This window comes from Oncorhynchus gorbuscha, linkage group LG12 (assembly GCF_021184085.1).
Source record: "Oncorhynchus gorbuscha isolate QuinsamMale2020 ecotype Even-year linkage group LG12, OgorEven_v1.0, whole genome shotgun sequence".
Classification (NCBI taxonomy): Eukaryota; Metazoa; Chordata; class Actinopteri; order Salmoniformes; family Salmonidae; genus Oncorhynchus; species Oncorhynchus gorbuscha.
In genome coordinates, this window is record NC_060184.1 from 60263841 (window position 1) to 60289557 (window position 25717).

The following is a 25717-nucleotide window of genomic DNA, read 5'->3' on the forward strand; positions in this document are numbered from 1 at the left end:
ACAATTGCATGGTATGCTTTTCCAAGTCGTCCCTCCCAGCTGAACATTAAACTATATTCCACATCAAGTAAAGCAGTAAAAATAGATTTTAAAAAATACAACATGCAACTTAAGGGAAAGGGGGGACTATGAAGCAACACAAACATAGGCACAGACACATGCATACACACACGATAACATGCACTATACACACACGTACACATGGATTGTGTGTTGTGGGGCAAAAAAGTATTTAGTCAGCCACCAATTGTGCAAGTTCTCCCACTTAAAAAGATGAGAGAGGCCTGTCATTTTCATCATAGGTACACTTCAATTATGACAGACAAAATGAGAAAAAAAATCCAGAAAATCACATTGTAGGATTTTAAATTAATTAATTTGCAAATTATGGTGGAAAATAAGTATTTGGTCACCTACAAACAAGCAAATTTTCTGGCTCTCACAGACCTGTAACTTCTGCTTTAAAGAGGCTCCTCTGTCCTCCACTCGTTACTTGTATTAATGGCACCTGTTTGAACTTGTTATCATTATAAAACAGTCACACTCCAAACTCCACTATGACCAAGACCAAAGAGCTGTCAAAGGACACCAGAAACAAAATTGTAGACCTGCACCAGGCTGGGAAGACTGAATCTGTAATAGGTAAGCAGCTTGGTTTGAAGAAATCAACTGTGGGAGCAATTATTAGGAAATGGAAGACTTACAAGACCACTGATAATCTCCCTCGATCTGGGGCTCCACGCAAGATCTCACCCCGTGGAGTCAAAATGATCACAAGAACGGTGAGCTGGGACCAAAGTAACAAAACCTACCATCAGCAAGGGCATTGAAGACGAAACGTGGCTGGGTCTTTCAGCAAGACAATGATCCCAAACACACCGCCCGGGCAACGAAGGAGTGGCTTGGTAAGAAGAATTTCAAGGTTCTGGAATGGCCTAGCCAGTCTCCAGATCTCAACCCCATAGAAAATCTTTGGAGGGAGTTGAAAGTCTGTGTAGCCCAGCAACAGCCCCAAATCATTACTGCTCTAGAGGAGATCTGCATGTAGGAATGGGCCAAAATACTAGCAACAGTGTGTGAAAACCTTGTGAAGACTTACAGAAAACATTTGACCTCTGTCATTGCCAACAAAGGGTATATAACAAAGTAGTGAGAAACTTTTGTTATTGACCAAATACTTATTTTCCACCATAATTTGCAAATAAATTCATTAAAAACCCTACAATGTGATTTTCTGGATTTTTTTTCTCATTTTGTCTGTCATAGTTGAAGTGTGCCTATGATGAAAATGACAGGCCTCTCTCATCTTTTTAAGTGGGAGAACTTGCACAATTGGTGGCTGACTAAATACTTTTTTGCCCCACTGTATGTGGTAGTAGAGTAGTGGCCTGAAGGCACACACTTAATGTGTTGTGAAATCTGTTATAAATGTATTGTAATGTTTTTTAAATTGTGTAACTGCCTTAATTTAGCTGGACCGCAGGAAGAGTATCCGCTGCCAAGGCAGGGATCCTTAATAAATACAAATACAAAGATGAAAGGAATTTTCCCCTCCTCTCACTGTGCAGATAAACTGTACAGTAGATAATACAATGTGATAATGTGTAGGCTTGTGAGGAGTGAAAATATTCCGGCTTGATTTGCATGTCCGACGGCAACACTTGAGATGAACAAACCATGCCTCAAATTACCATGTAATAAAACTATACCTCAGAATGGGGGTTCCTCCCTATGAAAAATATTGCTGGCAGCTTAATGGCGCCAATGAAGAAAAAAACGGTATTATATTCTCCCATCTGAAACCAATTCCTTTAGTGATTCAACATGTAAAGATGGTATTGTGGTGATGTTATGTAAGTTGATAGTTTTCTTTTGTAGTATTAAGGTACAGTAAGATATCGATTTAATTGTGTTCATACTTTTTATTCAGTCATAATATTGAGTATAAACTACCATATATTATTCTGAGGAAAGCTTCAAAAACTGCATAAGTGTTCCAATGTCAGTTGGTCAGGAGTCAGGTAGAGCCACCCCTGTGTTTATGGTAGCTAGTCTTGCTCCAGGCACTAGGTAATCAAGTACACAACGTAGGACAACACAGACCCATGAACGTCCCCCTATTTCCCCCTCTGCCCTGGGCGTTGGTGACAGCAATCACCATGCCGATCCTACAACATGCACTTCCACTGGGCCGGAGCAAGTGAGGGAAAGGGGGGTGGACGACACTGGTGATTGTGTTGGGGGAGGGTAAGTTGTTTGTTTGTGAGGGGGATCTCCGCACGGAGCAGACCAAGCAGTAAAAGACACAGTCCCTCCATGTCCCTCTCCCTCTCGAACAGGAACACAATCCAAATCAATAGTCATTACCAGCCGGGCCAACTGAATTGCATGTCACAGTAAGGTTACCTTGGGGCCAAGGGAGGCTGACACGTGAAGATTATGAGGCCTGTGTGATAGATAGGGACATACACACACTCACAGTCTTGAACAGCTAACCTTGTGGAGACACACAATTCTGTCCCATTTACAATTCTATTTTCCATAAACCCTAACCCTAAACCTAACCGTACTCTTACCTTAACCCAAAAATCTAACATTAACCCTAAACCTAGCTCCTAACCCTAAACCTAACCATAACCCCCTAATAAATAGCATTTGACCTTATGGAACCAACAAAATGTCCCCAGTTTGTCAAAAAATAAAAAATAACATTCTTGTGGGGACTTCTGGTCACGCATGCACGCACGCAAACACACACACACTCTTTAATGGGGTCTGTGTGTATTGGCTGAGTGGAACAGTATGGATTAGCAGTTACGGTCCCCACCATGCACTGATGACCAGGTAGTGAACTTAGTAAATGGAATACAATATCAAAACAGCAGGCTCACCACTGTGTCTCTATACAAGGGAATGAGACGAGATGAGTGGAGCACAGCGGCATGGAATGGCTGACTGAGCTGGAGACTGGAGTTGGTGCTGACTGACTGACTGCTAGAGGGCCTCACTGTATATTAGCCAGAGCCGAGCACAGATGAGAAGTGCACTTCTACTATTAAGAACTGTCTCTGAGCTCTGAACTGAACAGGCCTCCAGTGTGAACAAGATACTTCATGATTATCCACTGATTAACAGTCTGAATTAAATAAGTTACTGAATGACTTTGGAAAGAGCTATTATTTTCACACTCCAACAATTGTTTTGATGTCTTTAAATGCAGCTAATACATTAAATGAGATATTATTCTTCATTCCAAATGCCAACACACTGGGTACACTACCTCATTTCACCGTGGTGATTGGGTAATATTTGGTTGAGACGTTGATCAATGAGATTACAACCTACAGTTGAAGTCGGGCGTTTACATCCACTTAGGTTGGAGCCATTAAAACTCGTTGTTCGAACCACTCAACAAATTTCTTGTTAACAAACTATAGTTTTGTCAAGTCGGTTAGGACATCTACTTTGTACATGACACAAGTCATTTTTCCAACCATTGTTTACAGACAGATTATTTCACTTATAATTCTTTGTATCAGAATTCCAGTGGGTCAGAAGTTTGCGTACACTAAGTTGACTGTGCCTTTAAACAGCTTGGAAAATTCCATAAAATTATTTAATGCATTTAGAACCTTCTGATAGGACAATTGACATCATTTGAGTCAATTGGAGGTGTACCTGTGGATGTATTTCAAGGCCTACCTTCAAACTCAGTGCCTCTTTAATTGACATTATGGGAAATCAGACCTCAGAGAAAGAATCGTAGACCTCCACAAGTCTGGTTCATCCTTGCTAGCAATTTCCAAACGCCTGAAGTTACCACGTTCATCTGTACAAACAATAGTACGCAAGTATAAACACCATGGGACCACGCAGCCGTCATACCGCTCAGGAAGAAGACACGTTCTGTCTCCCAGAGATGCACGTATTTGGTGCGAAAAGTGCAAATCAATCCCAGAACAACAGCAAAGGACCTTGTGAAGCTGCTGGAGGAAACAGGTACAAAAGTATCTATATCCACAGTAAAACGAGTCCTATATTGACATAACCTGAAAGGCTGCTCAGCAAGGAAGAAGCCACTGCTCCAAAACTGCCATAAAAAAGCTAGACTATGGTTTGCAAGTGCACATGTGGACAAATAATGTACTTTTTTTTATTTTCTTGGAGAAATGTCCTCTGGTCTGATCAAACAAAAATAGAACTGTTTGGCCATAATGACCATCGTTATGTTTGGAGGGAAAAGGAGGAGGCTTGCAAGCCGAAGAATACCATCCCAACATTGAAGCACGAGAGTGGCAGCGTCATGTTGTGGGGGTGCTTTGCTGCAGGAGGGACTGGTGCACTTCACAAAATAGATGACATCATGAGGATGGAAAATTATGTGGATATATTGAAGCAACATCTCAAGACATCAGTCAGGAAGTTAAAGCTTGGGAGATGTTGCTTCAATTTATCCACATAATTTTCCTGCTCATGATGCCATCTATTTTGTGAAGTGCAACAGACACTGGCTTAATCCCATTCTTTAACTTGTATTTTTGGAGATGTGAATCCAACATATCATTTGTGATTTATCTTCTGCTTAGTTCCATCTGTGTCATAGGTCATTTAATTTTTTGTCTTCAAATTAATAATTGATATGTTGGATTCATGACTCCATCTCAACTAAAAATAGATCTTTTTTAAATATGTTATAAAAGTTATGAAAACTTAGTACACTAAAGAGGCCTTTCTACTGACTCTGAAAAACACCAGAGGATAGATGCCCGTGGTCCCTGCTCATCTGCGTGAACGTGTCTTAGACATGCTGCAAGGAGGCATGAGGACTACAGAAGTGGCCAGGGCAATAAATTCCAATGTCCGTACTGTGAGACGCCTAAGACAGTGCTACAGGGAGACAGGATGGACAGCTGATCGTCCTCGCAGTGGCAGACGACGTGTAACAACACCTGCACAGGATCAGAACATCCGAACATCACACCTGCGGGACAGGTACAGGATGGCAACAACAACTGCCTGAGTTACTCTAGGAACGCACAATTCCTCCATCAGTGCTCAGACTGTCCGCAATAGACTGAGAGTGGCAGGACTGAGGGCTCATAAGACATCACTGGCAAAAACGTCGCTTATGGGCACAAACCCACCGTCAATGGACCAGACAGGACTGGCAAAAAGTGCTCTTCACTGACGAGTCGTGGTTTTGTTTCACCAGGAGTGATGGTCGGATTCCTGTTTATCGTTGAAGGAATGAGCGTTACACCAAGGCCTGTACTATGGAGCGGGATCGATTTAGAGGTGGAGGGTCCATCATGGTCTGGGGCGGTGTGTCAAGGCATCATCGGACTGAGCTTGTTGTCATTGCAGGCAATCTCAATGCTGTGCGTTACAGGGAAGACATCCTCCTCCCTCATTTGGTACCCTTCCTGCAGGCTCATCCTGACATGACTCTCCAGCATGACAATGACACCAGCCATACTGCTCGTTCTGTGCATGATTTCCTGCAAGACAGGAATGTCAGTGTTCTGCCATGGCCAGTGAAGAGCCCGGATCTCAATGCCATTGAGCACGTCAGGCACCTGTTGGATCGGAGGGTGAGGGCTAGGGCCATTCCCCCCAGAAATGGATTTTGACCTCCCCTTTGTTCAGGGACACATTATTCAATTTCTGTTAGTCACAAGTCTGTGGAACTTGTTCAGTTTATGTCTCAGTTGTTGAATCTTGTTATGTTCATACAAATATTTACACATGTCAAGTTTGCTGAAAAGAAACGCAGTTGATAGTGAGAGGACGTTTCTTTTTTTTCTGAGTTATTAAATGATTCATTTGTAGACAAACTAGAATTAAAGCCAAACCAATTCAGTGGCACAGCTGGAACTATCCAAGCAAGAAAATACATCTCTTTCAAATGTTGATTTTTGGTTGAGTTGGCTAAACATCATTACATTTGAAATCAATCAGAGCTTGAAACCCTAGGTCTATTGTGTTGTCTATTTTCAGTCAGATACTGGGTTGAATTGAAACAATAGCTGTTGAGGACTTCGCAAATGCTATATAGGCCTAAATAGCACCATTGAGGATATGTGAGTGATGAAGTATGGTCACATTTAATTTGCTCTGTTAAACCTACCCTTTGGAATCATTTCAATAGCAACAGTGAATCTATTTCGTGTTGAAGTGGAGACCTCTCAACAATCATTCTCACGATAGCACATTGGTAATGGTCAATGACAAATACCATAGCTGAGCAGGGCTTGGTTATTAAAACCCTGGATGAGAGACCAAAGGGTAGCTATAGATACTGTTGATTAATTCTCCAGGAGGTGCTGCCTAGCCTATTATAATATGTTTCTGATAGTGCCTTCAGAAAGTATTCATACCCTTTGACTTATTCCACATTTGGTTGTTTTACAGCCTAAATTTAAAATGGATTAAATATGATTTGTTTTCTCACCCATCTACCCACCATACTCCATAAAGTGAAATATTTTTGCAAAATGTATTGAAAATGAAATACAGAAATATCTCATATACTTAAGTATTCACACCACTGAGTAACTTGGCTGCTCAGGAACATTCACAGGCTTCTTGGTAAATAACTTCAGTGTGGATTTGGCCTTATGTTTCAGGTGATTGTCCTGCTGAAAGGTGAATTCATCTCCCAGTGTCTGGTGGAAAGCAGACTGAACCAGGTTTTCCTCTAGGATTTTGCCTGTGCTTAGCTCCATTCCCAGTCCTTAGCGATTACAAGCATACACATAACATGATGCAGCCACCACCACTATGCTTGAAAATATAGAGAGTAGCACTCAGTAATGTGTTGTATTGGATTTGCTCCAAACATAATATGTTTTTAGGATAAACAAGTGAATTGCTTTTCCACATTTTTACAGAATACATTTTGTGCCTTGTTGTAAACAGGATGCATGTTTTGGAATATTTTTATTCTGTTCAGGCTTCCTTATTTTCTCTTTGTCAATTAGGTTAGTATTGTGGTAACTACAATTTAACTAGTAACTACAATGTTGTTGATCCATCCTCAGTTTTCTCCTATCACAGCCATTACTCTGTAACTGTTTTAAAGTCACCATTGACCTCATTAAATCCCTAAGTGGTTTCCTTCCTCTCCGTCAACTAAGTTAGGAAGGACGCCTATATCTTTACATTGACTGGGTGTATTGATACACCATCGAAAGTGTAATTAATAATTTCACCATGCTCAAAGAGTTATTCAATGTCTGTTTTTTTTTCTTTCTTTAAACCCATCTACCATTAGGTGCCTTTCTTTGCGAGGCATTGGCATTGGTCTTTGTGGTTGAATCTGTGTTTGAAATTCACTGTTAGACTGAGGGACCTTATTATCTGTATGTGTGGGGTAGAGACAAGGTAGTCATTACAAAATCATCTTAAACACGACGCAACTTAATGTAACTTGCAAAGCACATTTTTACTCTTGAACTTATTTAGGCTCAAATGCTTACTGACTCACAACATTTCAGTTTTTTTCATTTATAATCAATTTATTAACATGTCTAAAAACATAATTCCACTTTGACATTATGAGGTTATTGTTTGCAGGCCAATTTTTTCCATTTTAAATTCAGGCTGCAAAAAAGTCAAAGGTTGTGAATACATTCTGAAGGCACTGTAACATTGGATATCTGATTTTGTTTTAAAGGTACAAATTCAACATATTTCAGACAAGTTTGTCTATGTTGTAATTTACCATGATGACACTGTATTTTCCACGTCACAATACGCTGACAAATGATATTGAAACAACGTTGATTCAACCAGTTTGTGCCCAGTGGGAAATGACTTGTGGGAAATGCCTTGCTCTCACATTACATTATGAAAGCAATAGTGTTCGTACAATATCACACGATTTGGAAGAGTATAGTAACATATGTCTTACTCGTTGGTACAATATCATATGGATTGGATAATTAATCATACGTCTTCGAGGACTTTAGGGTTATACGTGTTTCTCTGAGACCAGGCTGCTTGTTCCATGTTGCTGGTTAGAAGAATCTATGTAAAAGGGTAGGAGAACTAACGACAAAGGTTACAGAGAATTGACTAAAATGTTAGAACTAAACGAGAAAGGTTAGGAGAGGTAGGATAAGGTTAGGAAAAGGGTTATCTAACACTCTACAATTGTCCCTGGTGCGACTTGAACCCACAAACTTTGGATTACTAAATGGTTGCGGTATAAAATATGACAAAATGACAAAAATTTGAGCTTTACTGACAACAGAAACATTTTGACATAATTGGAACTTGCACAGGACAGAGTATAACACTATTCAACTCCAACAAGAACTTCTTAGCCACACTGCTCAGTGGGGGGGGGGGGGAAATAGAACAGCTCCCATCTTGTTGACTGGGTGATGGAGAGTGGATACAGATGTCTCGTGATGCATTGGGGCTAGACGAGCTATTGATTCGGTCTGGGTCGTCCGCTCGCTGATTTATCATGTATTTTGTGTTTATAAAGGTAGATGGAGAACACAAGCGCTTTCATTTAAGTGTGCAAAATAACAGCAGCGTGGACTGGGAGTACCGGTATGGTGGTAGTCAATCTAGGACTGGGCCATGATGAATCACACCGGCCCCGCGTTTCAACTCCAGAGCGGGGCTGGAGAATCGTCTTCATCAGACAGTCAGCGACAGGGCGTCCATCATTGTACAGCCCATGCCGATGAACTGACTCAATAACAGCACTGCAAATACAGCAGCCACTGGTCAAGTACAGAAATGCGTTGAGACTATAATAAACAGACTGCCATAGACTAGACATTAAAACATTTCATGACCAGAAACATGAGTTATTGGTCAATGGATGTTAGACATGCTTTCCCCCCCTATGGCCTCAGAATGGAATATTACCCAGATTACTCCAGAGATGGTAGTAACTGACACAGTATACCCACACACAGTATGTTAGTTGGTCTTGATGAAATGGTGGCATTGGATTAGTGCGATATGCAGCAGATTCCAGTGGTTATGAGCATTTAGTGACAGATGCCCTTATAGAGCAGAGAGAGAAGACTATATATGGATTTTAAAAAGTGTGTCCCAGAGACTGGTTAGGGTATTCGATCTACAGGAAGAGGACAGAACAAGTTCATAACCAGGGGGTTTAATCTGCCAGAAGCAAACTTCAAATTGTTCATTTATTTTGTTCAGATAATTGAATTAGGCCTATTTTGAGCTTTAGTATCCCCATTTGTTTTGGTGCCTTTCCTTTCCACCCTGGGACAGAATATACCTGATATCAGAAACCTAGTGAGGTGAGACCGGAGAAGAAAGATGAGCAAGCTGTAGACAGAGACAGAAGAGGTGTATACAGAGCTACAGAAGAGTTTATTGAGCATGCTACACAAGTAAAGCAAAGTACACACAAGAGAGAAGATAAAAAGTGGAGGAAAAAAAAATCTCAAAACAAGTCAGACCAAATATCCCAATTTGTTAGAAAATTATTTTAATTGTGCCGCTTCCAAACTATAGCTGAATGTTACATTTCTAGAGCTGTAAAAATGTAACTGATAGAAAATATACATGACTTGAAAAACAATCTCGTTTTCTAGTAAGTTGAGGGATTCTTCAAACTATTGTGGGTATTACAATGTAGATCAGCTTAAAATAACCATAGGAATGAAGGTGGTTGATTCTGAATCAGGTCCTGTATCTTATGTGTTCAGATGTACAAAATATATCAGCGGTTCACTAAAATATTGTTCCTTTCCTTGGCGATGAGATGTAAACTAAAACTAAAAACAAAAAGGCACATACTTTGGTCCCAACCTTCATCAGTAAACTGCAACACGTTGACGTCACTACAGATACTCTTCTAACCGCATGCAACAGCAGATTTCGCAACACTTTATTTGAACTGTACTTCATAATAATCACCATGACATTTGTTTCATCACCTGTAGGACAATGACAGTTATGAAGTACAGTTCAAATGAATAAAGTACTACCAACTCTTAATTCCAATAACTAGACCAGGCAGTACATGCTTAGGAAACCACTCAACTTCTACCCATGTACACCCCCCCCCCCCCAAAAAAAAACCTAACACCTAAAGAACAGCAATATTGACTATTTTAGTAAATGGATGACCTGTGGAAACAAAAACAGTTAAAATGATCATACAGATGGAAACTCAAGCATGGTGGTCCAAGTTAGTACAAAAACTAAACAAAAAAACAGATGTAAAAAGTCTGATTCAACTTCAATCTCATATGGTTCCCCACTCCACAACTATAGTGACTTTAACAAAATAAAATCTGGCACAAACTCAACACCTACAACAAAAAAGGGGAAGTTTTTTGGGTGGCAGCAGTTCAAACTGCACAGTCACATGGGAGAACAGAAATCATGTTTTGAACTAATCTTACACATCAAAATGAATGTGCCTCAAAATCTGACTGCAGGGATTCGTGTAAATATTTAAATGTAAAAAGAGTTGATATTGTCAGGTAAGGCACATATCTTATATAACTAATCATAAAGAGACACCAAAGTCCATTCATCCACCCTTCATAAGAAGATGGAAAAAGAAAATGGTTTGCCTATCATACAAATGGAATATGGGACTTACACAGGGGTCAGGTGAAGGGGATAAAACACCCTCAAAAACATACAAGTACAACAACTTTTTTTTAATACACATTTTAGTTTCTGGTTCTCTGAAGGAATGACTGATAACACGTAGAAAGACAAAAATAGAAAGAACTACAATGAGGTCAAAATGTGGTCCCCCCCGCCTGGAAAGAGTGAACCGGATAAACGAACCGCAGCCAAAGGCCATTTGGAAACAGAAAGCGTTGGGATATTGTGGAGGATCATTATGCTGGTTTAGATGGAGGATTTGGAGAAGGACACTCTCAGGTGGTGGTTGTCACCCATGTTGTAGTTGTGGAGGTCGATCAGACCCTGGATGGCCTCTTCCACCGTCGACATCTGGAGCAGCGCCATTTTGTGATCCCTGGGAAGAAGACAAGATGGTTTATTTGTCCCACTGTTACATCAGAATGTATATTATTCTCTGATCTCAAAAAGCCCACACAAACATGCACATATTTGAGTTACACAGGGTCAGTCAGTGTACCGCCCTGGAGCTAGCCACAGACCTAAAGAAATTAATTCACAACCAAATCAAGAACTGTAGCGCAGTTACATTATTATAGCGGTAAAGAACAAAAGAACAAAAAAAATACTTACTGGAAAAACTTGAATGCGTTCACAGTGCCCCCGGCATTGGAGAACAGTAGTCTCAGGTCTTCTTCAGTTACGTCCGTTCTGTCGAAACAACTGAACTTAGCATTCCAACAAAAAGACAACCAACCCAGACCATAGGGTTCCCTTTACTTTCTTTCCAGGTATAGACGTTGCCCTTAGTTAGCACAGACCTGGGATCAGATTACCCTCCCCAAATACAGTTGAGTGAGAAACCGCAAAACTGACCTTGGATCAGGGGCTACACTGACAGACACAGGTGCAGGATCTGCTGAGTGTCTAGTCTAGGGGCCATGACATAGACTTACGGGATGTTGGAGAGGTGAAGGGTGGTGGAGGGAGGGAAGATGTTCTGAAAGTTCTTGGAGCCGGGCTTCTTGAAGCGGTGCAGGGGGGAGTTGGTGAAGTCCTTGGTAAGGCCCTGGTCATCCAGTCCATCCCTGGGCAGCTGCACTGAGGTGTGCTTGGACAGAGCCACCCTGATGACCTTCCCATACATCTTCTGACCGTTCAGGTGACTCATCGCTGGAAGCAGATTGGATTTGTATTAAGTGTGTATGGTTTGTTTTATCCAGCTGTAATGTTCCCGAAAACAAATGCCCATGTGAGGATGTTTATCCTATCCAATTTTAGTTAATTTAACATTTATTTATCCAGGTTACATCAAGAAAATAAAACAAATATTCTTATTTGCCACTTGAGAACATGGGAAACAGAATAATATTTAAAATCCTTTTAAGTCAGCCGGTTAACATGGGAGTTGACAGTTGGGGAAATGGAGGAAAATCTTACCTAGCTGGGCCTGACTGGCATCGGCCATCTGTATCAGAGCACTGTCCTTCTTATTGTAAAGAATCTTCACCCTCTGGGTGTCCCCATAGACCCCTGTGTTAAAGCCATGAGCAGATGAGAGGAGGGCGAGGAGGAAGAGGAGACAGTGAGGAAAACAGTTAGCGCTGGAGATGGAGGGAAGGTTAAGGCAAGACAGAGAGAGAAAGAGGCTAGATAGAGACAGTAGGCTTGAGATCATTCATCAGAATTAAACGGAGGCGTGTGTCTGTAAAGGTCAGACAGAGGAAACCCTCAAATAGAGAAGTTAACAAGCTCTGTGAGATGTTTAGCCAATCAAACTACAGTACATGCCAAATCAATTTACCATGCATTTGAACAAATCTATGGATGGATCAATTTCAATAGCCGAAACGAGAGATTGAGATAACCAAACCAATGTAACAGAATAACCTATTCCTAAAAACTACAATCCAAACCAGTTACAGTGTAAGGAAATAAAATGTCTCTTAACAGAAATAAGCAACAACAAAAGAAGAGAGCGGTAAGAGAGCTAACAATAACATACCGAAGAGAGTAAACAGACTTTGGGGCGTAACCATCTTTAGAAGGAGAGAAGAGCAAGCAGCGGAAGACAGGTAGAGAGGTAGAAGAGTCGGAGCGGAGGTAGAGAGCGTAGCGGAGATGAACAGATCATCCATAACGGAGGAGGGTGGTTTCCCGTAGCATGGTGAAGGTGGTCATGGAGTATGGTTCAGTTAATTTGGGAATACGGTTGGTCCAAGGGAACGGGTTGGTTTTGTTCAAGCACCAATCATGAACAGTGGGGTTACAGTGATGGATGAAGCAAGGGGGAGAGATGGGGGGGGGGGGGGGAAGAGAAGATGGAGGGAGGAGGAGCAAATGCAAATATTAAAACAAGGTGAGGGAGGGGGACAAAAATAAATACAGGTCAGTACACTGGAAATGCAGGAGTTTGGTCAGAAAATGGCCGGTTCATGTACTTAGTCAGAACTAAACAAGCAAATAAATTGTGCCAAATGTAATCACCCCCTGGACAAACATGGGCATGGTACATTCAATGTCAAATCATAATTATAGGAGTAATAGCCTCGCAATGAAGAAACAAAGGACATGCAGTAGGCTAAAGCTTGAAGTTCAGGGCCCAGTTTTTCAAAAAGGTATCTATCCAGATAGGATTAAATGCATAGAAATAGAACAGACCAATTATTGACTTGAATGGGAACTCCCATTCTATTTAATCCTATCAGACAGGCAAAATCCAGATGGATATCTTTTTAAAAACGGGGCCAAGGAGATTAACTGAAATGTGTTAAAGAGTATGAAGTGAATACAAATTTGTCCAAAGACCATGCACTCAAATGTTGAGACAAGACATAAAACCACCTGAGTTATGGCATTCAACGATCATGTTTGGCCCCACAGACCAGTACCAGTCAAAGGTCTGGACATAGCAACTCAAAGGGTTCCTATGGTCTCCATTGTGGAATAATAGCAAACCAAAAATAAGTGTTACAACAAAATCTAAATATATTTCATATTTTTCAAAGTAGCCACCCTTGGCATTCTCTCAACCAGCGTCATGAGGTAGTCAACTGGAAAGCATGTCAATTAACAGGCGTGCCAGTTAATTTGTGGAATTTCTTCCTTCTTAATGCGTTTGAGCCAATCACTTGTGTTTTAACAAGGTAGGGGTGGCATAGAGAAGATAGCCATGTTTGGTAAAAGACCAACTCCATATTATGTCAAGTTACAGCTCAAATAAGCAAAGAAAAACAACAGTCCATCATGACTTTAAGACATGGTCAGCCAAATCGAAAAAATTCAAGACTTTTGAAAGTGCAGTCGCAAAAACCATCAAGCACTATGATGAAACTGGCTCTTATGAGGACTTGCTTCAGAGTTCAAGTAAGACACATCTCAACATCAACTGTTCGGAGGAGCGAGTGAATCAAGCCTTCATGGGTCGAATTGATGCAAAGAAACCACTACCAAAGGACACCAATAAAAAGATATTTGCTTGGGCCAAGAAACACATGCAATGGACATTAGACGGGTGGAAATCGGCCCCGAGTCCAAATTTGAGATATTTTGTCTTTGTGTTCACCGTGTTTTTGGGAGACGCAGAGTATGTGAACGGATGCTCTCCGCATGTGGTTCCCACCGTGAAGCATGGAGGAGGTGGTGTGATGGTGTGGGGATGCTTTATTTAGAATTCAAGGCACACTTAACCAGGATGGCGACCACAGCATTCTGCAGCAATTCACATTCCATCTGGTTTGCGCTTAGTGGGACAATCATTTGTTCTTCAACAGGACAATGACCCAACACACACCTCGAGGCTGTGTAAGAGCTATTTGACAGGGGAGAGTGATGGGGTGCTGCATCAGATGACCTGGCCTCCACAATCACCTGACCTCATCCCAATTGGATTGTTTGAGATGAGTTGGACCACAGAGTGAAGGAAAAGCAGCCAACAAGTGCTCAGCGTATGCGGGAACTCCAATACTGCTGGAAAAGCATTCCTCATTAAGCTGGTTGAGAGAATGCCACGAGTGTGCAGAGCTGTCATCAAGGCAAAGGGTTGTTTGTTTAACACTTTAGTAACTACATGACTTCATAAGTGTCATTTCATAGTTTCTATCATCTTCACTATTATTCTACAATGTAGAAAATAGTTTAAAAAAAACAAATAAAGAAAAACCCAAAATTTTGACTGGTACTGTACATGTTGAGAGAGTGGGAAGTAATAACAGAGTCATAGTATCTGAAATATAAGGTCCTCTCCATAGAGATTTCATACAAGACAGGCAGACAGAGAGATCAAGTTAGGAAAGGAGAGCAGAGAGGAAAGAGATGGTTACGTTTGTTCAGTATGGCAAAATGAGAAAGGAGAGAAGAGCAGTGAGAGTGATTCAGACAATACAAAGTCATCATATGAGCCAGAGAGGAAAGCTTAGAGAAAACTAGAGCCCCCCCCCCCATCTTTGAGAAGAGCGAGAGGGACTCAGTCTGCACTGGCGGACTTGGACATCATGGAGAGAGGCAGAGAGAGCGAGAGAGAAAGAGGGAAAGAGAAAGAGGACAATAGAAACCAGAGCATGTGTGTTAGGCATGTGAGAGGGGTTAGGTCCATGTCTGGATGGGAAGGTAGGTAGAACAGTACTGACCTCTTCATTGAGGTTGGAGGCCAGGAGCACGCCGCTGGAGCCGGAGTGACCAGACAGAGCCACCCTCCCTGCAGCAGCAGCCGCCGCCGCCGCAGCATTCAGCGGGCTCAGCGCACCTGGAGAGAGGTCAGAGGTTAGGTCAGAGGTTAGAGCAGGGGTCCCCGCTGTCCTTAGAGTACCAGAGAAAGTAGCGCACCATGTTCTGTCAATATAGCTGGTAAAAAAATGGTTCATAAACAACTCAAAAGGGGGCCCTGTAAAATCTGATTTTTTTTCAATAAATATTTCATATCCTCCCAAATTATGTTCTCAGTTGTGTCTTGATCTTAGATTTGTTTTTCACACAAAATTAAAATAGTTCCTAGAGAAACAACAAAATTGAATGTTCTGCGTCCATGTCAAAGGTTAAATCACACCAGGACACATTTTCTTGGGGTCTGGAAAAAAACAGTGCCAGTCAAAAGTTTGGACAAACATATTCATTCAAGGGTTTTTATTTTTACTCATTCAAGGGTTTTTATTTTTACTATTTTCTACATTGTATAATAATAGTGAAGACATCAGAACTATGAAATAACACATATGGAATCATGTATTAACCAAAAAAAGTGTTAAATCAAAATATATTTTATATTTGAGATTCTTCAAAGTAGCCACCATTTGCACGCTCGTGGCATTCTCTCAACCAGCTTTCGAACACCTCTAAGGAGTTCCCACATATGCTGAGTAGGTGTCCAAACTTGACTGGTACTGTATTTTTTGTGCAATTTCCCTTTAATAGCGCACCTGGTCCTTTAATTACGTATCTAGCGAGTGAGGAATGTGCTGACATGCATGCATAGCGATGGTTCCGCATTGCCGCTGCCCATTTCATGGCAAAGTTTGCAAATAACAAAATTATGGATACAAATGATATACTTACACATTATATACTGCTGCCAGGTAAGCCTGCTTTGCAGTTAACGGTTAATTGAGGAAAACATTTCTGTCAACCCACAAGACAGTTATCACATCAACTGGCTTCATGCACGCACCACAGACGGGAAATATTACAGATAGCTTAAGCTTTTTAAGCCAATTGTGGCTAACACCAACTATGGTGGGATACTGTCAATGTTGCGTTGATTAGATAGTAGCTGGGAGCTTGAGGTGTCTGATTAGTTTATGACAGTTTGCGGTGGGAACATGTGAATTGCATGGCAAGCTACTCATGGGTGGCCTGCGAGCTACTGTTAGTTCACGGCCGACCTTTGGAGATAACTGGGTTAGATGGATCAGGACTTAGACCCAACAAGACCCCGAGGGTGCATTTGGCTCACCCAGGGCCCAGTGTGGGTGGAGATTTCACTTTAGGACCAATGGAATGGTCTACGATGTGCAAACCCCACCCACCCAGAGCCCCGGTTGTGGTAAAACAAATGTACTTTCCCTGGCAGACGGGCACAGCCAGTCCAGCAAGAGTGATTCCACCTGACACTGGACATTAGTGGGCAATATTCCGTACATTTTCGAAATACAGGCGTCCCAGATGTGTAACTCAGTTGGTAGAGCATGTCGCTTGCAACGGCAGGGTTGAGGGTTCATTTCCCATGGGGGATCAGTTCAAAAATGTAAATGTTTGATTTACAATGCTAGCTATACCACTGCTTATAATGCAACTGTGGGCTCCCGAGTGGCAAAGCGGTCTAAAGGCACTGCATCTCAGTGCAAGAGTCCCCGGTTCGAATCCAGGCTGAATCACATCCGGACGTGATTGGGAGTCCCATAAGGCGGCGCACAATTGGCCCAGTGTCGTCCTGGTGTGGGGTAGGCCGTCATAGTAAATAAGAAATTGTTCTTGACTGACTTGCCTAGTTAAATACACTTCTCTTTATTCTAACTTTAAGAAATAGAAAATGTGTCAAATAAATTACATCCAGCTCAGGTCTCAAGCTATGCATTTGGTTTGCTAACTTGCTAGCTAAGTGGATAAATATCAAGATCAAGCTTCTTCGTTACAGCATAGACATTCAATCCCCTCCCAGATCAAGATCCCTGTTGCCTAAATTGTTCTGTGTTAAATATTAAATACATCTAAATAGCACCCCTTGTGTGAAATTCCGGTAATAGCATATACAGAAAATCTGGATACCGCCCCACCCTACTAGACATAGGAGATGGATGAAATTGCCAGACATTAGCAGAGATAGACAAATTGACCCTACAGCACCAGAGATACAGAAAGCAGAGCTAGTCCCTAAACAAGTGTTGAGCATCCAACACCTCCCAACCCCAAGAGCCCCAAAGAAGACATGAAGAGGAAAGAGAAAGGAAAAGAGAGGGATCTACCTGGGATCTTACCAAGCAGAGAGTTGGAGTCCTTGCCTTGAAAGGCAGCAGCCATGTTGGGGTCCATGGCAGGCTGTCCATCCCCGGCGGGGAGCTCTGGCCGGGTGTAGTCACGGCTCTTGTCGTTGTTGTACTTGACATTCAGGTTGACCAGCTTGGAGTAATCGATGCGGAGCGTACAGCACGAGTTGTAGATGTTCTGACCATCCAGGGCCTGAGTAAGAATGGAAACAAGTTTCAGGTTTATTTGCACGTGGAAACCTTACTCAGCAGTGCTCTCACAATAGAAACAGCGAGAGAAGTGTACAAATACACCAACGAGTAATGAAATTGTACAACTCAGTTAATTTCACGGTCCCTTGTGGCCCAGTTGGTAGAGCATGGCGCTTGCAACGCCAGGGTTGGGGGTTTGATTCCCACAGGGGACCAGTACGAAAATGTATACACTCACTAAAGTAAGTCGTTCTGGATAAGAGTGCATGCCGGATTACTAAAACGTAATTATGAACTCCTGAGGTGCTATGAGAGGTCTGCACAAGGTATCACAGTCGCTCTTACTCTATGGTCCTTAGAAAAACACTTTATCATACCCATGTATTTATTATCATCTCCAGGACTACTCACAATTTTGGCTTGTTGTGCAGTAGATGGGTCGTTGAACTGCAGCAGGGCCTGGAACTGATTGTTCTTAGTGAATGTGATTATCTTCATGACCGTGCCGAACTTTGAGAAGATCTAACAGATAAGAAAAAAACAGGAAATGTGTTTAAAATACATCAACAACATAGCTGATGTTTGACTATCAGACATATTAAACCACCATTAACATTTTTTTTAATAAAAAAAAATAAAACACCCTAATTTCCGCAACGAGATAAGGGCAGATGAGGTAGTGGTCAACTATGTACAAAAATAAAATGGAGCATACCCACAAGAAAATGTATATTGCATTCATAAATCTTCTCTCCGACACAAAAATGTGAAGTTGTGAGGGTACCTGCTGCAGCACATCCAGAGTGACAGGGTAGAACATGTTGTCGATGATTATTCTGAGCACAGGGCTGGATGCAGCTGTTAGAGCCAGATCTGAACCCGACGTAGGGGTACCGCCTCCTTGGACCGCTGACACCGCCTGCAGGACCGCCTGGGCCCGCTGGTTTCCGGCGTCTGTTTTGAGTTCTTTGTGGTTGGAGTACTGGATGAATACGGGGACATTACGAACATGCGGTGTCACAGTAGAGTAGTAGTTGACCATAGTAATTGCCGCTTCCTCTGTCCCCAGCTCCAAGAAAGCCTGAGGACCAATGGACAAAAAGAGAAATTAGAGTTCTGTTGGGATAGATACCCAATGTCATTCTATGGAGTCTTATGATACAGAAATTATAGTTATATTCAATTAATCTGAACTTTATCATTTCTTTATTGTAAGACACTATACAGGGACACAAAGCAAGGAAACTTAACAATTCACTATGAAAACATCAACAATGTGACCATGACATTCATTTCAGAAAAACACAGCCAATGTTCTCAAATCCTAATGGCAAGTTTGAGATGGAATAACAATGGATTAAAACACAGGCAATTAGGAATCACTCAGACAAAGAGGTCGCACAAGAAAGGAATCGAAGGGGCAAGAGCCAAACATCTCCCACTGACCACTCACTGAAAAATAGACATTTGGCATGACACGGCAGGGAACAAAATCTAAAATGGCTGCAGAATTGTTCTGGGCCCACTCACCTGGTTTTTTCCCTTCAGAGTCAGGATATTGGTGACCTTCCCGAAAGGTAACCCCAGGGCAATGACCTCCGTTTCTGAAGTTTCGTTGGGCAGTTTTCTGATGTGCAACACACGAGAAGGAGGAGCCTCCATCCTGTCTTCCACTCTCAGTTTTTTACTGTCACTCCCGTTGGACGTACCATCTAGATAGACAATAAAAGTCATATTCTATCCGTCACAATGTAAGTTGGTCTCCTGCTCTGCTCTCAATGTGCCCGCCAGAACGCACACAAACAACTTAAGGCGCACAGAATGATTGTGGTTGTGATATAGCCTGGAATCGAACCAGGGTCTGTAGTGATTATTGCAACTATAGAAGAATAATATAATAATATATGCCATTTAGCAGACGCTTTTATCCAAAGCGACTTACAGTCATGTGTGCATACATTCTACGTATGGGTGATCCCGGGAATCGAACCCACAACCCTGGCGTTACAAGCGCCATGCTCTACCAACTGAGCTACAGAAGGACCACAAAAGATGGAGGTTTGGGGGGGCCTTGTAAAAATTTGCAGATGAGTAAGTAAACCACTACTACAAGTCCAAATTATTGGCCAATGTGCAATCATTGGAAAACAAACTACGAATGAGACTATACTACCAATTAGACATTAAAAATGGTAATATCTTATGTTTCAAAGAGATGTGGCTGAACAACGACACGGATAACATAGAGCTGGCTAGCTCCTCTGTGCATCGGCAGGACAGAGCAGCTACGTCTAGTAAGGCGAGGGGCAGGGGTCTGTGTCTATTTGACAATAACTGATGTTTTGTGTATAATATTAAAGAAGTCTTGAGGTACTGCTCGACTAAGGTAGAATACCACCACCACTTTACCTCATTTCTACCAGCATGTCACACGTGCAACCAAAGGAAAGGGGAAAAAAATATACACAACTCTGGACGACCTTTACTCCACACACACAGACACGTAAAGGCTCTCCATTTGGCAAATCTGACCATAATTATATCCCCCTGATTCCGGCTTACAATAAAAAACTAAAGCAGGAAGTACCAATGACTCACTCAACATGGAAGTGATGAGATGACGCAGACACTACAGGAATGTTTTGCTAGCACAGACTGGAATATGTTCCGGGATTCGTCCAATGGCATTGAGGAGTATACCACCTCAGGCATCGGCTTCATCAAAAAGTGTTCCCCACAGTGCCGTACGTACATTTCCCAACCAGAAGCCATGGATGCAGGCAACATCCACACCGAGCCAATGCTAGAGATACTGTTTTCAAGGAGTGGGACACTAATCCGGACACTTATAAGAAATTCCGCTATGCTCTCAGACAAACCATTAAACAGACATAGCGTCAATACAGGACTAAGATTGAATCCTACTACACCGGCTCTGACACTCGTCGGATGTGGCAGGGCTTGAAAAATATTACGGACTAGAAAGGGAAACCCAACCGCGAGCTGCCAAGTGACGTGAGCCTATCGGACGAGCCTTTTATGCTCGCTTGGAGGCAAGTAACACTGAAGCATGCACGAGAGCACCAGCTGTTCCAGGCGGCTGTGTGATCACACTCCCCATATTCAATGTGAGCAAGCCCTTTAACCTGTTGCGATTCTAGGGGCAGTATTTTAAACGGGATATGTTGTCAGGACAAGATGCTAGAATATGCATATAATTGACAACTTTGGATAGGAAACATTAACGTTCCAAAACTGTAAAGATATTGTCTGTGAGTATAACAGAACTGATGTTGCAGGCGAAAGCCTGAGAAAAATCCAATCCGGAAGTGCCCCATATTTTGAAAGCGCTGCGTGCCAATGAGTCCCCATTGAGCTGTGAATGTGCTATGAACCAGCTTACGCTTTCTATGCATTCCCCAAGGTGTCTACAGCATTGTGACGTAGTTTTACGCATTCACGTTGAAGAATACCCGTAGGGGGCTACATTGAGCAAGTCTTCACATGATGCTCCCGGAGGAAATCTCACGTAAAGTACAGAGGTAGCCATTATTCCAATCGATTCAACTGAGAAACCAATTGTCCCGGTTGATATATTATCGAATAGATATTTGAAAAACACCTTGAGGATTGATTCTAAATAACGTTTGCCATGTTTCTGACAATATTATGGAGCTAATTTGGAATATTTTTTCGCCATTGTCGTGACCTCAATTTCCGGTCGATTTCTCAGCCAGACGTGAAGAACAAACTGAGCTATTTCACCTAGAAAAATAACATTTGGGGAAAAATTAACTTTGGCCATCTACCTGGAAGTCTCGTTAGTGAAAACATCCGAAGTTCAAGGGTAAACGATTTAATTTGATTGCGTTTCTGATTTTCGTGACAAGGTTGCCTGCAACAACATGACAACAACACACCTGCCACGCTGATCCTCAACACTGGGACCCCTCAGGGATGCGTGCTTAGTCCTCTCATGTACTCCCTGTTTACCCACAACTGCGTGGCCAAGACTCAAACACCATCATTAAGTCTGCTGACAACACAACAGTGATAGGCCCGATGAACGACAAATATGAGACAGCCTATAGGGAGGAGGTCAGAGACCTGGTAGTGTGGTGCCAGGACAACAACCACTCCTTCAATGTGAGCAAGACAAAGGAGTTGACCGTGGACTATAGGAAAAGGTGGGCCGAACAGGCCCCCATTAACATGGACAGGGCTGAAGAGGAACAGATTGAGAGTTTCAAGTTCCTTGGTGTCCACACCACCAACGAACTATCATGGTTCATACACACCAAGACAGTCGTGAAGGGGGCACGACAACACCTTTTCCCCCTCGGCAGACTTAAATGATTGGGCATGGCTCCCCAGATACTCAAAAAGTTTGACTTGATGTTGAGGATTTCAAGTTATGGATTTGGACCTGTGGAAAAGAAAATTAAAAACAAAGGGAGCAATACAGTAGCTTTCTCAGGCTACTATATTTTCTCTTTAAGGCATTACAGCAATGCTCTGAAGAGATATAGCCTATTGAAATGCACAGCAGGCAGCATCTCTATTCCAATCACATGCAAGCATGTGTGTGCCCACCTACAGAGGCGCACTAGGTTTATCAGATACTGAAACACCTCCCAGAAGGAAGACATCCACAAATACAGCCGTTCAACTTTCAAACATTCATTAATCCTTTCAATTATTTAAATTGCCGGTGGACGCCGATCAAATGACGTATTCAAATTCCACTAAGAGAGGGCTGGCAAAGAGGAAAAATAAAAATTAGGACCACACTAACTTACCACTGATACTGCTCATGTCAGAGCCACTGTTGTAGAGACTGCTTGACAGCAGCTCATCTGATCCTCTCTGGAGAAAGAAAGGAAACAAAGAGTGAAAGTGAAATAAAGGCATGGCTCTCCAAGAAGAGACACCTTCCATTTGCAGTGAAAGACCACAATGAAATAGGTCTCTCCCTGGACAGTTTGAGGAAACGGAGGGAGGACATAACACCAAGAGTCGCCCCTCATTTAGTTTTTTTTCTTCTAGTGTCGGTCGGTTTAATCTCATGGAGTCTCAAGATATCAGACATGTCATTTCATCTGGAGCTCCCCAGCGCTCCCTGAAGGCTCGGAGCTGTCCTCTGTCCGCTGGGCTGCAGTTGCTAGCTGACGTACTCTGAGCACCGCTAAAACTGACAGATGGGACAGCGAGGCCTGGAGCCATTACAGACCCAACTATAGAATAGGCCCGGTCTTAGTCTTTTTCTCTTTTGTCTGCGAGTGAATTTGAACGAAATGTCCTTTATCGCCAACATGTTTTATAGATGCGATAAATTAGATATGGAGTGCTCCCGTAGGGCCAGAGTCCACAAATACATTCCAGATAATAAAGTTGTCTTTGACTTAAAATGTGACAACTAGACCTAACTCACACCAGGGCTGGGAATGTTTCTCAAAGCAAAGTTTCTTTTGGACATTAAATATTGATAACACACAGAGGCAAAGCCCAATAATAATATAAAAAGGCCTGTTTGTTTTTAAGAGTCATTCCTTTAGCAGAAGACTTAACTTAGTTTTGCACCAAACAGAACTGCAGTTGTTGGACAAACTGTGTTAGGAGGGTACAGGATCAGGATGCATTTATAAAAGAACACATTTCTCGCTAAACAGAATGGACATAAGTTGGTCCTATCTAATTACGGTTGTTCTAATATCATAAAAGCTAGAAATTACAATTTGAAATGTAGCCTCACCCAATACCACATGCTCTCTCAACAGTAGGAGGCTACATTTAGGATTCTGTGTGCAGATTCTGACTTGAAAAGCTGTGCCATGTACACAAAGCACTTTAGTTTGTATTAATTGTAGTAAATGGTCGGGTTGCAAATTTGAGTTGTGTCCCCCGTGTAAGGCATCTGCCCACAAAGTGTAACATAGGGGTCTAAAACTGGATGGAGGCTAACCTTGACCACGGTGTTAATCGGGATGTAGTTAGCATAATGTAACAACTAAGCTGGTCAAGAAAAAGGAGGTTTGCATTGCCATAGTAAATGAGAGAGAATTTTAGATGTTTCCAAGTATCTATAACCTTTGCCATAGAGAGGGCACTGGACTGAGGCTTACCTTTACGCCAACTGCAACATCTCCAGTACTGAAAAAGAGAGGGAACATACTGATTAGCTAAGCATAATCTTTCCACAATACAGAGCATGCTGCTTATCTAGCCAGCTACAGTTCAACTGGCTAGTTAGTTAACTCGCGGGATGGAGACGTTAGCTAGCCAGCTAATGTCACCTAGTAACAGTAACGTTATTAGCAGATACTTTATGTGCAGCAAAGTCACCCAACAAGCTAACGTTAGTAAGCTAACGTTCAAGTAGATTCGAGCTTGCATAGGAAGTTAGCTAACGCTAGCCAGATAGCTAACGTTACCCATGGTAAGATGCGCAACTTAGCTGGCTAGTGCCATGGCTACCTACAAAAACGAAAACCAAACGTTTCTTTCCACAAGCACATAGTTATAACATATATACACGTTGATTATCTGGCCACATATAAAAGGGGAAAAATGCATGGCAATTCAAGTTAACCAGGATTTATTTTTAGGTAACGTTAAACGGTGTTGACGACTTCTACTTTGAGTTGATAGCTAGCTAACGTTAGCTAGTTAGCTCGATTTTCGATCAACAAAGGATTCAATGAATGATCAACGCACAAGCGAGGACGACACACCCTCGCATGGAATACTATCCAGAGCTAGGTAGCTAACGTTGGTCTGTGCAATGTATTATTCAGCTATGTACTACCTAACGTAAGTTAGCTAACATTAGCAGGCTACTAAACAGTTTCGGAAACAAAATATACTTTGTTTACGTAGCTACCGTTAGCTAAATAGGTAACGCTAACTCGGTCTCTCCCAGTTCACTGACATGGGTCAGCCAGGAGTTAGTTAGCAGCTACTAGTAGCTAACCAAGCTAAGGCAACGCTAGCTAGCTAAAAAAAAAACCTAGCTAGAATCTGACGTTAGCTACCTCACTTTTAATCAACGATATATTGCCGCGCATGAAGCATTCATTCAAGAAAAACACAAGCTTCGTAGAAGGCCGATTATACATACCCGTCCATTGCCAGAAAATCCTTCTAAACAACTCAGTTTTCTGAAATGTTCTCTTGCCAACAACAGAAAACAAAATGGAGGGACTGGAGACCGTGGCGAAAATAGTCGAATAAGGCGGAAATAGTCGAACAAAAAACGTGTTTCGTTTCATGCAGCGTCATGCTTTTTTGTGTTTATTAAAGACGAGAGCATTTTAAGAGATAGTGGTACAACCGTTTTATATTTAATAGTGGCTTTAAATTGATTCATTACCATTAAGAAGTCTTCATTATTTGGCAAACGGAGTGTTCAATACAACAGACATAAGCTTGCCTTATTATTTGAGGGTGTTTTCCTATAGGCTATCTGTTGTACCATTTATAAATGAATGCATAATGTCATAAGTATTTGGACACATTTGCTTATAGTGTATTACATTCAGTCAAAGTATAGGATTTGGTCTCATATCCCTAGCATGCAATGACTTTTTGGATGCATTTGCAGTATCTTTTGGTTGAGTTTCAGATTATGTTGAGCCCAATATGAATGGTAAATAATGTAGGCCTATTGTGTCATTTTGGATTCACTTTTATTTTAAATAAGAATAGAATGTGAATGCTACCATGATTACGGATAATCATGAATGAATAATAATGAGTGACAAAGTTGCAGATGCACAAAATCATGATCCCAAAACATGCTAAACTCTCACCATTGCTAACCTCTCACCATAACAGGAAAGGTGGAAGAAAATAGGTGTGGGGGGGTATGATTTTCATTTTCATGCTTATATTTAAAAAATGTAAAAATATTAAATACACTATAAATATACACTACCGGTCAAAAGTTTTAGAAC

At 41.8% G+C, this 25717-nt stretch overlaps 1 protein-coding gene across 2 annotated transcripts; it reads right to left on the minus strand.

Annotated features, from left to right (window-relative positions):
- Positions 1-9344: 9344 nt before the first annotated feature.
- Positions 9345-24999, minus strand: ptbp2a (polypyrimidine tract binding protein 2a). 2 transcript variants are annotated; one of them, XM_046292502.1, is made up of 13 exons: positions 24883-24999; positions 23888-23915; positions 22565-22631; positions 19296-19477; positions 18550-18846; positions 18177-18287; positions 17565-17766; positions 15225-15340; positions 12602-12635; positions 12037-12129; positions 11553-11769; positions 11230-11307; positions 9345-10993 (listed from the first exon to the last, which is right to left on the minus strand). In XM_046292502.1, exons 1-13 carry the CDS (start codon positions 24888-24890, stop codon positions 10864-10866), a joined length of 1563 nt encoding a protein of 520 aa, XP_046148458.1. In that variant the 5' UTR covers positions 24891-24999; the 3' UTR covers positions 9345-10863. The 2 variants fall into 2 exon arrangements, with proteins under 2 accessions (XP_046148458.1, XP_046148457.1); XM_046292501.1 differs by having other exon boundaries at positions 17553-17766.
- Positions 25000-25717: the final 718 nt, after the last annotated feature.